Source organism: Anomaloglossus baeobatrachus, chromosome 1, assembly GCF_048569485.1.
Source record: "Anomaloglossus baeobatrachus isolate aAnoBae1 chromosome 1, aAnoBae1.hap1, whole genome shotgun sequence".
Lineage (NCBI taxonomy): Eukaryota > Metazoa > Chordata > Amphibia > Anura > Aromobatidae > Anomaloglossus > Anomaloglossus baeobatrachus.
The window spans coordinates 469857187-469871304 of record NC_134353.1 but is presented as its reverse complement, the minus strand read 5'-3'; the positions used below and the strand labels follow the sequence as shown (position 1 = coordinate 469871304).

Sequence of the window (14118 nt, the reverse complement as noted above, 5' to 3'; positions counted from 1 at the left end):
TCTTATGGTGATTCTCCTTATGATGGTCATAGTTTTTGTAATAAAATGGGAGTTGTCAAGTGATTATTATTTATTATTATAGTGCCATTAATTCCATGGCGCTTTACAAGTTAAAAGGATATACATTAAAACTAGTACAACAATCATTAACAGTACAAAACAGACTGGTACAGGAGGAGAGAGGACCCTGCCCGCGAGGACTCACAGTCTACAGGGAATGGGTGAGGGTATAGGAGGAGAAAGGACCCTGCCCGCGAGGGCTCACAGTCTACAGGGAATGGGTGATAGTACAATAGGTGAGGACAGAGCTGGTTGCGCAGTGGTCTACTGGACTGAGGGCTATTGTAGGTTGTAGGCTTGTCGGAAGAGGTGGGTCTTCAGGTTCCTCTTGAAGCTTTTCACGATAGGAGAGAGTCTGATATAGATATAGTGATAGAAAATACTCCTGATGAGTCCTTTACTGATGATCAAATTATGTACAATGTAGTTGCTCAATTGTCAAATGGCTATTCTCTTTCTGTCAGCACATGTGTAAGTAGAGAAAACACTTGGTGCAGTTCTGTCCAGGATACACATCCCTGTATCAGATGCTCCAGCATCAAAAGAATATATACGGGACCTTTCTAATGTTTTTATTTTTAATTCTTTAATTATTGTCCAATATTGCATTTTGACTCAGGAAAAGAACCAGAGATTGCAGCAAAGGAAAGCCTTTTTCCAGATACAAAGAGCATTTCACAGGATGAGACAGATTACAAACTTCACAAGTCCCATAATCCAGCACCTGAATAATTTATCAAGAACACTTTATACAAAATGAAGCTTTCAATTCAGCAACTCTTTAAGCCATACATTACTAAGATTGATACATAATAGGCATGAAGTCCAAGATAAAGGACTCACATTTGTCTTACAAAAAGAACAAAATGAGTTAGATGGAAGACACTGAATGTTTTACAAATCTAAATTTCACTCAATCAAAAAAGTGCCAATCTTGAGGATAATTTAAGGAAGAATAATTTAAAAATAAGAGGCATTTTTAAAAGGGTGGTTCCTTCTCAATTATGTCAATGCATTTCCAGCTCGGTTGCTGAATTTAACAATGATTTCAAACATGTAAAAACTGTTATTAGTGCATGCAGAATTCCTAAATCTTCTTTCATTCAAGTGGAAAAGCCAAGATACATCATAGCGACATTCAAGCCCCTTCAAATAAGAAATAAGATCCTTGGCTTGGCACAGGACTCTGGACAACTTCCTGCCAGTTATGATGTGATCCATCTCTTCAAAGATCTCTCTAAAGCCACTATACAGGCAAGGATAACAGAACATAACAACACCAAAGAACTTCTTCAGGCAGGTATCAAGTATTAATGTGCTAACTCTGCTATACTACATATCAATCTGGAAGGCATAATTAGTTTTATGTCATAGCCCAGGGGTGGCAAACCTCCAGCCTATGTCCTTTTCTGCAGCCCTCAGACAGATTCCCGGGGGCAGCAGTGCTCGAGCCACCACTGCGGTCTTGTGGGCCACCACCCTTTAAATTCCCACATGCACTGCTCGTGCGTACCAATGCGTTTGTGACGCCCTGCCCTGTCAGGTTGTCACAGGGTATTGTGCAATCTGCCCTCCTGTGCAATATCCACCTCCTCCTTGGTTAAGGGTCCCCAACTTATCGTGTTGCCAATATCAGCCAATCAAAATCCTAGGAACACTCTGCACCACATCCACCAGACACACCAGTGGACGGCCTGAGTGGAATAGGGTCGCCCACTTGGAGGTTGGTAAGGGGAGGTCAGGAGTGTCAGAAGTAGGTCAGTGAAGTGTAGGAAGTGAAGGAGAGAGGAGGTCAGGAGTCGGGCTCCTTGGAATTAACTAAGTGGCAGACGGTAGTCTGGGCCTAGTAGGAGCTGGACCCCCAGTCGCAGGGGATCATGACAAGGGGCACGGAACTGTCGAGGAGGACAGCCAGCGGATTTGTCACAATCACCAGGCTGGGACCATGGCACGACGGGGTACAAGGACCCTAGGTCAGGGAGTAGCTTCAGGCAACCTGACAATTTACCCGACGAGGACGGAGCCTTCAAGATCCGCTCTCCACCTGCTCCAAAGTCGGGGTACTAGCGCAACGAGGGGGATAGGACTTTCCACAAAAAGGTCCAGAAAATCCCAAGCGTTAACCCGTAGAGCAAGCTCCCACAGTTAGCCACACTGGGGAGCGGGACCCAACTAGTTCTACTCTACCGGGACCAACTGACAAGTGAACTTAGTGCCAGGAAGAAGGTCACGGATCACCAGGCAACAGCAGTGGGGATGGGACCCAAACTAGCTCCCCTCAGCGGCAGCGGTGTCCAGAACTTTGGTTTACCAAGTTGTTGGTGTCAGCTTTATGGACTGAGTGAGTACGCAAGTGACCCTTTCACCCTCAACAGCACTCCTGCCCGTGGAGGGGCTAAAACATCTAGCTGCCCACTCCATCGCCCCCGGGTACTCCCAGCTGCAGCAGTGGTACTCCACCTTACCACACACCACGGGTGGCATCACAAACTTTAAATATACAATCCCCTGTAAATACCCCCTTTATTTGAGTGGCCGCGCGACCCCCGAGTCCGGACGCCCCTCGAGCCACCGCGGATCCAGATCTGAGCAGCTCGGCTGCTGACGCGGGGGCGGCACACCTCAAATTCCTGGCGTCATGAACAGGATACGAGCAGGACCCACTTACCTGGGTGACGTGTGCCTTGAAGACCGAAACCGCGAGTCAAGATCCCGCTTCCCGCCATTCCCGCCATCTTCCTCCATCTTTTGGCGCCAAAACGCCATCTTCTCCATAAAAGCGCACGAAGCAGAAGCCCCGCCCTTCGTCCTGAGACTGAACCTGGAACCGGAAGTTCCCAGAGGGCCACAGCATTGAGAAGAGTACTGAGTGAAAACCGAGGGGGCGTGACGGCATGTAGCAGTGGCAGAAGAGAAGCAGGGATGGGAGGACTCTGCCACCTCGTTCCTGGACAGCGCAGAGGCAAGATGGCGGAGCAGAGCTAGTCACTGGAACGTGCTGTTCCCGGGATCACGACCTGGATCGAGGAAGAGACGGAGCAGCTGTGCAGGAAAATGCAAACGCAGTTCCTGTTTATACTGGACCACTGGAGGGAAGAGATGAGGAGCCTGGTGATGGCGGTGTGAGCCCGTGAGATTGAGATCCCACATGAAGAGAGGGTAAGCGGTTACCCAGTCCCTGATGATTGCCCTAATCTGGCCAATGCGGCTGAGGGATCTGGACCGCCCCCGCTCCCAGTGAGCACTCTGCTGCCACCAACTCCGTCCTTGGCAGACGCCGAGCTGCCTACTGCAAGCCCGGCGGCAGAACCTTCAGCTACTGTATATGAAGCTACAGCTGCAGCACCCGCGGTTCCGTCCCTCGACCCGGTCACGACAGCGGTAACCACGACACCGGCCAGTCCTGACCCGGCCGCATCACTGGGCCCGTCCTTAGAGGCGGAGCACCCGTACTCTGCAACCCCGGCTGCGGAGCAGTCGGTACATCTCCCCGATGTAGAAGAGGTGGAGCCTGAAGAGCTGCCGGTTCCACTGCCGCGCGGCATCCCAAAAGCTGTTGGGGCCTCAACAGCATACTTAAAGCCAGAGCCAGCTAGGGAGCTGAGGCCAGACGCTGACGCCCCCTACTGGGATTGACAACACCCAAAGCTGAAACTGAAGATGACGAATGCAGATCAGAGGCAGCGGGAAATGGTTGCCCATTCACAGATGGAGAAGGAATACCTGAGGAAGACCACCTTCTGCGTCAGAAGACCATGGCGCAGGGGCCTCGTAAGGCAGTTTACCCCAAGAAAGGATGGGGCTTCCTCTGGGAAGCGGATCTCTCTGAAGAAGTGTTCGTTGCTCAGAGAGATATAGAGCAGCATCTCCCGAAAGACCACCCGGGCCGTAACAACCTGGAGCCAGGAGAGGTGGTTGGCTACACTCAGCATTGGAATTAGCGGGGCTGGTATGCCGTAGACGTGAAGGGGCTCGCTATGGTTGACGAGCGGGTTGTGCCTGCCACCGCTGTTAATTACCAGCCTCCCAGTGAGAGGTACCAGTAAAATGTATAATGTTGTAACAGAACTGTTAGGTATCGGTGTTTCGTTTGTTATTTTGCTAGGTTTGTTATTTTTCATGTAGAGATTGTTAGAAAATGAGTGTCTAATTAACAGGGTCTGAATGAAAAGAGTAAAAGTTACCCGATTTGCGAGAAGATTTTCATAGTGTGTACACCCAGTACATGGACTTCGTTACATATATATAAGTGGTAAAAATGGACCATGGTCACAGGACTGGTTGTGACCAACACAGACCAACTGTCCACTGGTTGTGACCAACACCCGGGACCTTAACCTGGTCACGGACCCACCATAGGTATGCAGCGGGTCAGGTTGTTTGGGTGGCAGGTTAATGTGATCCGGGACATTGAGACTGGGCTGTTGCAGGAAGAGGCTGCAACGGAGCAGGTTGACCCTCCGCTACTAACTAAACCGGTAGTGCTCCATCGTTGGAACGATGAACTCTAAACAGTTAAGCAACGTTCAAGTATCCGGCCTCCCTAATGAGGGAAGTATTTGTAAATAAAAATGTTTTCTTTTCTATTTTCCATTTTTACTGTTAAAAAAATAATAATAAAAGTCTGATGTCCTGTAGCTTGAGGACGAGCTACGTTTAACCAAGGGGGAATGTGACGCCCTGGCCTATCAGGTCGTCACATGTTATTGTGCAATCTGTCCTCCTGTGCAATATCCACCTCCTTCTTGGTTAAGGGTCCCCAACTTATGGTGTTGCCAATATCAGCCAATCAAAATCCTACGAACACTCTGCACCACATCGACCAGACACACCACTGGGCGGCCTGAGTGGAATAGGGTCACCTACTTGGGGGATTGGTAAGGGGAGGTCAGGAGTGTCAGGAGTAGGTCAGTGAAGTGTAGGAAGTGAAGGAGAGAGGAGGTCAGGAGCCGGGCTCCTTGAAAGTAACTAGGTGGCAGACGGTGGTCTGGGCCTAGTAGGAGCTGGACTCCCGGTCACAGGGGATCGTGACAAGGGGCACGGAATTGTCGAGGACAGCCAGCGGCCGTGTACCATCACCAGGCTGGGACCAGGGCACGACGGGGTACAAGGACCCTAGGTCAGGGAGTAGCTTCAGGCAACCTGACATTTTACCCGACGAGAATGGAGCCTTAAAGATCAACTCTCCACCTGATCCAAAATTGGGGTACTAGCGCAATGAGGGGGATAGGACTTTCCACAAAAATGGTCCAGAAAATCCCAAGCGTGAACCCTGAGAGCAAACTCTCACAGTTAGCCACCCTGGGGAGCGGGACCCGACTAGTTCTACACTACCGGGACCAACTGACAAGTGAACTTAGTGCCAGGAAGAAGGTCACGGATCACCAGGCAACACCAGTGGGGACAGGACCCAAACTAGCTCCCCTCAGCGGCAGCGGTGTCTAGAACTTTGGTTTACCAAGTTGTTGGAGTCAGCTTTATGGACTGAGTGAGTAAGCAAGTGACCCTTTCACCCCCAACGGTTCTCCCCAACTCCATCACCGAGTGCCGGGGCATCCCCCCTAAACACCTAGCTGCCCACTCTATTGCCCCCGGGTACTCCCAGCTGCAGCAGTGGTACTCCACCTTACCACACACCACGGGTGGCGTCACGAACTTTAAATATAGAATCCCCTGTAAATACCCCCTTTATTTGAGTGGCCGCACGACCCCCGGTTCCCGACACCCATCGAGCCACCGCGGATCCGTATCCGAGCAGCTTGGCTGCTGACGCAAGGGCGGCACACTTTCTCCCGCTGGCCAGTGCCAGTGAGTTCAGGACTTACTTTGTGGGCGGGTTTAGCGCTCTGCGATTTCGTCCCACAGCAGCTTCACAGCTTCTAGCGGTGTGTGCCCGCCCTCTGCCCTCTGGAGCTGTGTGCCTGCCGTCTGCCCTCTGGAGCTGTGTGTCCGGCGCCAGCTCTCCGGTGCTGTGAGTACAGCGCTGCTGTGTGTCCAGCATACACACTCTGCTTCCCTCTGTGTGCCTTATCCAGTGCTTTGTGTCCCCCTCTCCCCTGAGTTGCATGCAACCCTCAGTGCTGTGTACCCCCGAATGATGTCTATCACCCCAGGTTTGTGTGTCCCTCCTCCCCCCAGTGATGTCAGGGCTCCACAAGTGCTTTGTGCAGCCCCCCTATTGTTTTGTGCCCCCCAGTGATATTTGTGCCTCCCCAAATGTGATGTCTATGCCTCCCCCCAGTGATGTCTGTGCCCCCCAGTGATGTGTGTGCCCCAGCCACTCTTGAGATGTCTGTGCCCCAGCCCCTTTTGTGGTGTGTGTGTCCCAGCCCTCTTGTGGTGTGTGTGCCCCAGCTTCTCTTATGGTGTCTGTACCCCAGCTTCTCTTGTGGTATCTGTGCCCCAGCTCCTCTTGTGATGGTTTTGCCCCAGCCCCTCTTGTGATGTCTGTGCCCCAGCCCCTCTTGTGATGTATGTGCTCCAGCCCCTCTTGTGATGTATGTGCCCCAGCCCCTCTTGTGATGTATGTGCCCTAGCCCCTCTTGTGATGTATGTGCCCCAGCCCCTCCTGTGTTGTGTATGCCCCCAGCGTCTCCTGTGTTGTATATGCCCCCAGCTTCTCCTGTGAAGTGCATGTCCCCAGCTTCTCCTGTGAAGTGCATGCCCCCAGCGTCTCCTGTGATGTGCAAGCCCCCAGCATCTCCTGTGACATGTATGCCCCCAGCATCTCCTGTGATGTGTATGCCCTCAGCGTCTCCTGTGACTTATATATCTCATTGGAGATTCTGGGGGCATATACATCACAATGGAGAATCTGGGGGCATATACATCACAGAAAGGGCTGGGGTCATATACAACACAGCAGGGGCTGGGTGCATTTACATCAAAGGAGGGGCTGGGGCATTTACATGTCCCCAGCTCCTTGTGTGATGTATGTACCCCCAGTGTGTTTTGTGATGTATATATAGCAGTCCCAGCGTCTCCTAAGTGATGTATATACAGTAGTCCCAGCATCACCTATATGATGTATATGCCCCCATCCCCTCCAGTATGTGCCCCCAGTGTGTTCTGTGATATATATACAACAGTCCCAATGTCTCCTGTGTGTTATATGTGCCTCCAGTGTCTCCTGTGATGTATATACATCCTATGTTATGTGATGTATATGATTTACTAATCTTATTATCACAAAGAGTTGACTGCTCCAGACCAAGACAAATTTGAAAAAGCAGCTGTGAGAAGAAACATGATTAGCATCACCAAACATCACAGCAGCACCAAAGAGAAGCAGCTCCGGCCCAGTAGGGGTGAGTTAATTAATTGTTTGACCAAATATAGCAGGGTCATTTTCACATTGATAATTTTGTGCGGCCCCCGAAAGTTGGTAGAAATTTTCAAATGGTCCCCAGCTGAGAAAAGGTTCACCACCCCTTTCATATAGTCCAAAAATTGTGAATTACCTTATAAACAAATTTTCTCAACAAACCATGGCTATTTCCCAACCTGAATATTTAGTACAACATAAAACTGATCTTCAGTTGGATTTCTTTTAAATTGAACAGGACCAAGGATTACAAATACGTTAATACTTCCTTGCAAATTTTGGTTTATTTTACAGGAATTAATGGATTTGAACTCTTTTCAATAAACTTTAGATAAAACTGGATCCTATGGGCATAATGAAAACGTACTTGTAAATGTGCCACAAGTACGTTTAACCCTTTTCTCAAGGACCTTCTTGTTTCTGCCTTGAAATGAACTTTCCCCTATCAGGTCAAGAGTGTTGTCTTGACCATAACAAGTATATTATTGTACTTCAATAAGAACTTTACAAACACTGTATTAACTTTTTCATTCTTTAGGCTACAGATAAATATATCTTATGTTAACATAATAATAATAATAATAATAATAATAATAATAATAATAATAATACAATAATAATCAGAGTTTAATGTATTTAAACAACTTTGTTCCTTTATTGAACATTTATTAATATATAGGCTAAGATAACTAATATATACTTGCTGTTTATCCATCTTTATCCCTTCTTTCTTTATCAAGTTAGTAACTGTATTAATTTAAGAAGGTACATTTTAATTTTTTAGGTTTATTGCATTAAAGAATTTCTGTAGATATCACTTGTAATACAGCAATCTACTATGATTTTCCTGCTGTAGACAGCCAAGCAAAACATGTGCACTAACTTTAGGTGATTCCAAGTAAATGGCATTTTTACAGGGACATAGTCGTCATCCTTGGGGCTCATGATGTGTCTCAGCCAGAAGAAACACAACAGATTCTAGCAGTCGAGAGCTATCACATGCACCCAGAATATGATGCAGAATCCATGCCATTCAATGATGTATTATTGTTGAAGGTAAGAATAATCTTTTCTACGTCCCTTTAAACTAGTAAGGCCAGTTAATGTAGTCAAACATATACACCTTAAATCTACATACTAACAGCAGACTGGAAGCAAGTGAGTAACCTCATCAAAATATGCACAACATGGATGTCTAATTGACTTCCTGATCTCTTCTTGTAGGCTGTGTAAGTACGGTATTCACATAGCTCTAGTCTTGTCTCATTGTTTTCATTTTTCAACCCACTAAAATTTAGTTGAGCATATATTAGGATTGGATAGGATGTACGTGTTAGATAAAAGGCATATATGTCACTAGATGACTATTAGGATAGCGGTGGACAGGGGCTCATATGCTGTCCCTCACGCTAGGGGACCATAGGCTATCCCTAACCTCAGGGTTACTCCTAATGGTCCAGATGCCTGAGTCCCGTTCCTGGCTATGCTCCTGACCAGTACTACTTTGATACCCCTCCCACCAGGGAAGGACAGGGCAGGAGTGTGGTGAAAAACAGATAAAGAAAGACTAGGGAAAACTATACAGGACCAGACAATGAGAGATTCATGAATAAAGCAAAAGCAGGAAGGTAACAACAAAGAACCCAACAAGGTTAACTCCACAACAGAACTTAGCAACAAGTAAACAGATAGCAACAACCACCAGATAGTCTGGATCACAATACCTGCCCAAACCAGCTAAGGTAAACTATAGCTGGCATAGGTGGAAGAATCTAGCCAGCATAATATACAGAAGGGAGCAGATATCGATTGGCTTCCCCACAAAATGGGATCAAAGGAAACTAACAAGTAAACAAACTAGCAGAGATTAACTCTTGCTAGCCTGTCTATGAAATACCACTCTGCAGGTTGATGCCCAAGTCTGCCTGCGTTGATCACAGACACCAGAGATGTTATTGGGCAGTATGTAAGAATCTGTAGTCTGATCAGAACCCGACACCGCCATGACAGTTGCGAAGTTTGTAGAAATCTCTGTGTGACAATATAATACTTACAGTCAGCACTACTAGACAGTTATGTAACTTGAAGCTTGTGGACCCCAATGCAAACTCTATAGTGGGACCTGCAACTATCAATACAATGGTTTGTTTTTTATTTCATATAGGTCATAGCGATCTTTTGGGCCCATTTAGGCCTTCCTAGGATTTAGGGCACAGGTGAAAGGCACTATACTTACACCTCTGCTATTAGTTGATCTCTGCTCTGCCAGTTATACAAGCTTCAAGTTGCAGAGCTTTATCACTGTGTATGAGGACAATATATCTGTGACTTTGTGTAAGGCAATGTATCTGCTACTGTACTTGAGAACATATTTCAGTCACTAGTGTAATGTTAAAAAGACAACCTATCTAAATGGTATAATTTTAATGACATTTTTTATGTCTGTGATTCTAGAGTAAACATTGAATTACTTTTAAATGGGACCTTTAATTTTTTTTTTATTTAAACTGAGTACCTCCTCCAATTGGTTCTGCTCCAGTATATCTGGAACAGTTTTTCCTATTCTTTTCTGCACTTTGTTCCAAAGCTATGACCCCATTTATTAAAAAGGCAAAATTTCCCTCCAGCCAACTGGGCATATACTGTAACACAAAACATCTCTTTGATCATTTGTTATCCACTATGATACAGACAATAATGCGCAAGTTGATTCACAGAGAGGAAAAAGCAAAGCCCACAGATAAGGTCACCTCTACAACCCGGCTCAACTCAACCTCCAGAGGTGAGATTTCTCCCACGTGACCAAGCTGAAAACTCCAAAGTCACAGTTTTACTTTCTGCTATTGAAGCATATGAGAGAAGCAGCGCTAGAGGGTCGGAGTGCCGGTCCCATCTGAGTTGCTTTTCTCATGTGTTCCAGCACTCCTGATCTCCTGTGCTCCAGCTCTCAAATTGTAGCGTGACATGGGGTGGTAGTCGTGGGGGAGGTGCTGATCTCTTATGCCCTAGTACGAGATATGAAAGATGGGTTCCTGGCTGGGTGTGTGGCCTTGTCGTGAGGGCGGTACACCTTTGTAGGCCCCATGCTGCTGTTAACCTTGGCTGACCAGGATCAGTTAACGCATTCACTGAGGGAGACCACCAGTTCTTAAAACAGTCTTTTTCTCAACACAAGTTTGATAACAAGTATACAGTGTGCCCACCCATATCCTGTCCACCGCCATTAACTTGAGAATGGCGGCAGCTATAGGGATAGAAGTGGTGTCTAGGTATAGTAAAGTAGCCATGCGCTATGCAATAAAACCACCTATAGTGCCACCTGGTGGAAAACAACGGAGTTAGCATTTTTATTTCGAAAACAGAACGAGATAGAGAAAAAAGTGAATTACAATGTTGTAGGTTATCATCAATTCAATACGAATCGACCCAGCCTATGTGTTTAGCTATTGCTCCATAACACTTCTCCCCTATGCCTCAAAAGTACTAGAACAGCATGTCCATCTTGAACTGTCCTCCCACCTCTCCTCTGGTTCCCTCTTCGACCGATTATAATCTGGCTTCTGACCCCAACATTCTACTGAAACTGCCCTAACTTAAGTCATCAATGACCTACTAATCGCCAAAGCCAAACAACACTACTCTGTCTTCCTTCTCTTGGATCTGTTTTCTGCCTTTGACACTGTGAACCATTCAACCTTGCTACAGATTCTCTCATTTCTTCGTATCACAGACTTGGCCCTGTCCTTGATCACTTTATATCTAACGGACCGGACTTTCAGTGTCTCCCTATCTCACAGTACCTCCTCATCTCATCCCCTATCTGTTGGTGTCCCCCAAAGTTCAGTCCTTGGACCCCTGCTGTTCTCCATCTACAAATTTGGCCTGGGACAGCTCATAGAGTCCCACAGATTTCCGTATCATCTTTATGCTGATGATACACAGATCTACCACTCTAGTCCTGATATCAGCTCCTCACTAACCAAAATCCCACAATGTCTGTCTGCTTATTCATCCTTCTTTTTTGCTCGATTTCTAAAACTGAACATGGAAGAAACAGAATTCACCACCTCACTCTACAACACCACCTGACCTATCCATTAAAGTCAATGGCTGCTCACTCTCCCCAGTCCTGCATACTTGCTGCCTGGGGGTAAGCCTTGAGTCTGCGCTCTCCTTCAAGCCACATATCAAAGATCTTTCCACCGCATGCCGGCGCCAACTCAAAAATATGTCTCTAATCTGTACATTCCTTGACCAAGAAGCTGCAAAAACACTAGTGCATGCTCTCATTATCTCCCACCTGGACTTCTTTAACCTCCTACTCTGTGTCCTCCCTTCTAAAACTCTTATTCTCCTCCAATATATCCTAAATTTTGCTGCCCGACTAATCCACCTGTCCCCCCTGCTATTCCCAAGCCTCTCCTCTCTGCCAATCTTTTAATTGGCTTTCCATTGCCCAACGACTCTGTTTCAAAACACTATGACATACAAAGCCACCCTCAACTTGTCTCCTTCATATATCTGTGACCTAGTGTCCAAGTACTTATCTGCACGTAACTTTCGATCTTCACAAGATGTCCTTCTCTACTTCCTTCTTATCTCCTCTTCCCACAATTGCATACAAGATCTCTCCCGCGCCTCCCCCATACTCTGGAACTCTCTATCCCAACACATCAATCTCTCGCCTACAGTGGAAACATTCAAAGGAACCTGAATACCCACCTCTTCCACCAAACTTACAATCTGCAGTAACCCTCAGTCCACTATAGCGTTGCACGATCCGCTCTACCCTCACCTACTGTATCCTAACCCTTCAAAGTAGACTGTGAGCCCTCGCGGGCAGAGTCCTTTCTCCTCCTGTACCAGTCTGTGCCTTGAAATGTTCACGATTATTGTATTTGTCTATGTATGCCCTTTTTCACTTGACATGGAATAAATGGCCCTATAGTAATAAATAATAATAATATTTTTAAAAAAGGGGATTGACAAGGTAGTGGGCAAACCATGTAAGCTATTTTGCTAAATTGCTTTTTGCGAAATTGTAATTTTAGACCTAGCAATTCTGGTCTGGGGCTAAATCCATAAATGTAATGGAACTATATAGATGTGGTATTACATAATGAACACATCTTAGCCATCAATACCTCTAATTTTATAATCCAAAAATAATTGGAATAATGAACATTCAATTTCTCTCTCTTTCAGCTTTCATCTCAGGCTGAGCTAAATCAATATGTACAGACAATTCCACTTCCTTCCAGCACCAGTGACCTTCTAAAAGATACACCATGCAGTGTTGCAGGCTGGGGGCTAATTGACAAGTCACACGAGACAAATAAATTATTTGAGACCAATGTTACCATTGTTAGCCGTCGATTGTGTAATCGTTACTACCCTGGATTGAGTGATGGGATGATTTGTGCAGGGAGCCCAAAAAGAATTACAGACTCAAGCCAGGTAAAATGCTACACAAACTGATTTCTGAAATACACTTCAATTAAATTTTGTGCCAAAATGGGGTTAGAGTCAGGCCGATAACTGAGAATAAGCATCCCAAACTTTCCAATTATTAACCCCTCTAAACAGGCTGGAAATCATCCAACGAAAAAGCAAAAGTCTTGTTCGTCAGGTGAGATAATTTTTAAAGAAGCTTAAAAATCATTGTTTTTGGCAACACATTGTTCAGAGTAAACAGGATATGTGCTGCCGATAACATGATATGCTACGCACCCAGAAAGATAGTATTAAAGATTGTCAATCATCTTGTATATAGCTGGTCCGCAATTGTTTAACGGCCAATGGCAGCCTAATTCTTTAGATTCTGGGGTTAAACCCCAAGACAACCTAAATCTGTTCTTGGCACTACTGCAAGGTTTCTGTAGTTGTGAGTAAAATGGGAATGGTGAGTAATCATGCTTTTCATATACCTACCATTTGTATTATGTCAGTAAAGGTATTTATGACAGTTTTGAATGTCTCTGAATATATAGTCGAGCAGCTTACCTAATGGCTCAAGTTCCTAATGGTTGTTTATATTACATTCCTCACTATTTGCCTATTGAGGATATAGGTTGGTCAAATATATTTTAAGAATTATACAAATCATTTCTAGTGTGTCGCCTAACTTTTTTATTCTTGTGTTCACAGGGAGACTCAGGTGGACCCCTTGTTTGTCATGAGGCTTTAGAAGGCATTGTATCATTTGGATATGATCACCCTCCTGGTGTCTATGCCAGAGTTGGAAAATACTTGGAATGGATCAAACAAACCATCTCCAAATATGAAACCACAGACACCATCTGATATGTTCATATTTATGTTACTAGGGGGCACTATTATCCCTCTCATTCATTATACAGCCTATACTATTACAGTAAAATGAGAATATGCAATAATAAATAAAAGTGAGATTTAAAAATTGTCTTACATTTGTTTAGCATTCGGCATGACATATATTTACTTACCTGCAGAAAAATCCTTGAATTATTTAAACATCTCTTGCAGTTTCTAAGATAGTGGTATTAGCCTTTGGTTCCATCATAATCTATCGCCAAAGGTCTAACATTGAAGTAGTTTTTTTTCTCCACCACGTTAGACATTTTTGTTTGATTATGTAAATAAATCCTGCAGAGATCTTTAAAGAGGAACAACCACCAGGATTTTCATATATAAACTAAAGCCAGTGCTATACTGGTGCTATGATGTTCATTCTATACATACCTTTAGTTGTGAGA

General features: G+C 45.5%; 1 protein-coding gene across 1 annotated transcript in view; it reads left to right on the top strand.

The window, feature by feature from the left end:
- Nucleotides 1-13788, top strand: part of LOC142295025 (granzyme-like protein 1) — a 48034-nt gene extending 34246 nt beyond the window's left edge. The window contains exons 3-5 of the mRNA XM_075338096.1: nucleotides 8302-8440; nucleotides 12590-12841; nucleotides 13532-13788. Of these exons, the coding sequence (XP_075194211.1) occupies nucleotides 8302-8440; nucleotides 12590-12841; nucleotides 13532-13687 (547 nt within the window). The 3' untranslated portion in view covers nucleotides 13688-13788. The remainder of the gene's footprint in view (nucleotides 1-8301; nucleotides 8441-12589; nucleotides 12842-13531) is intronic.
- The last annotated feature ends 330 nt before the right edge of the window (nucleotides 13789-14118 follow it).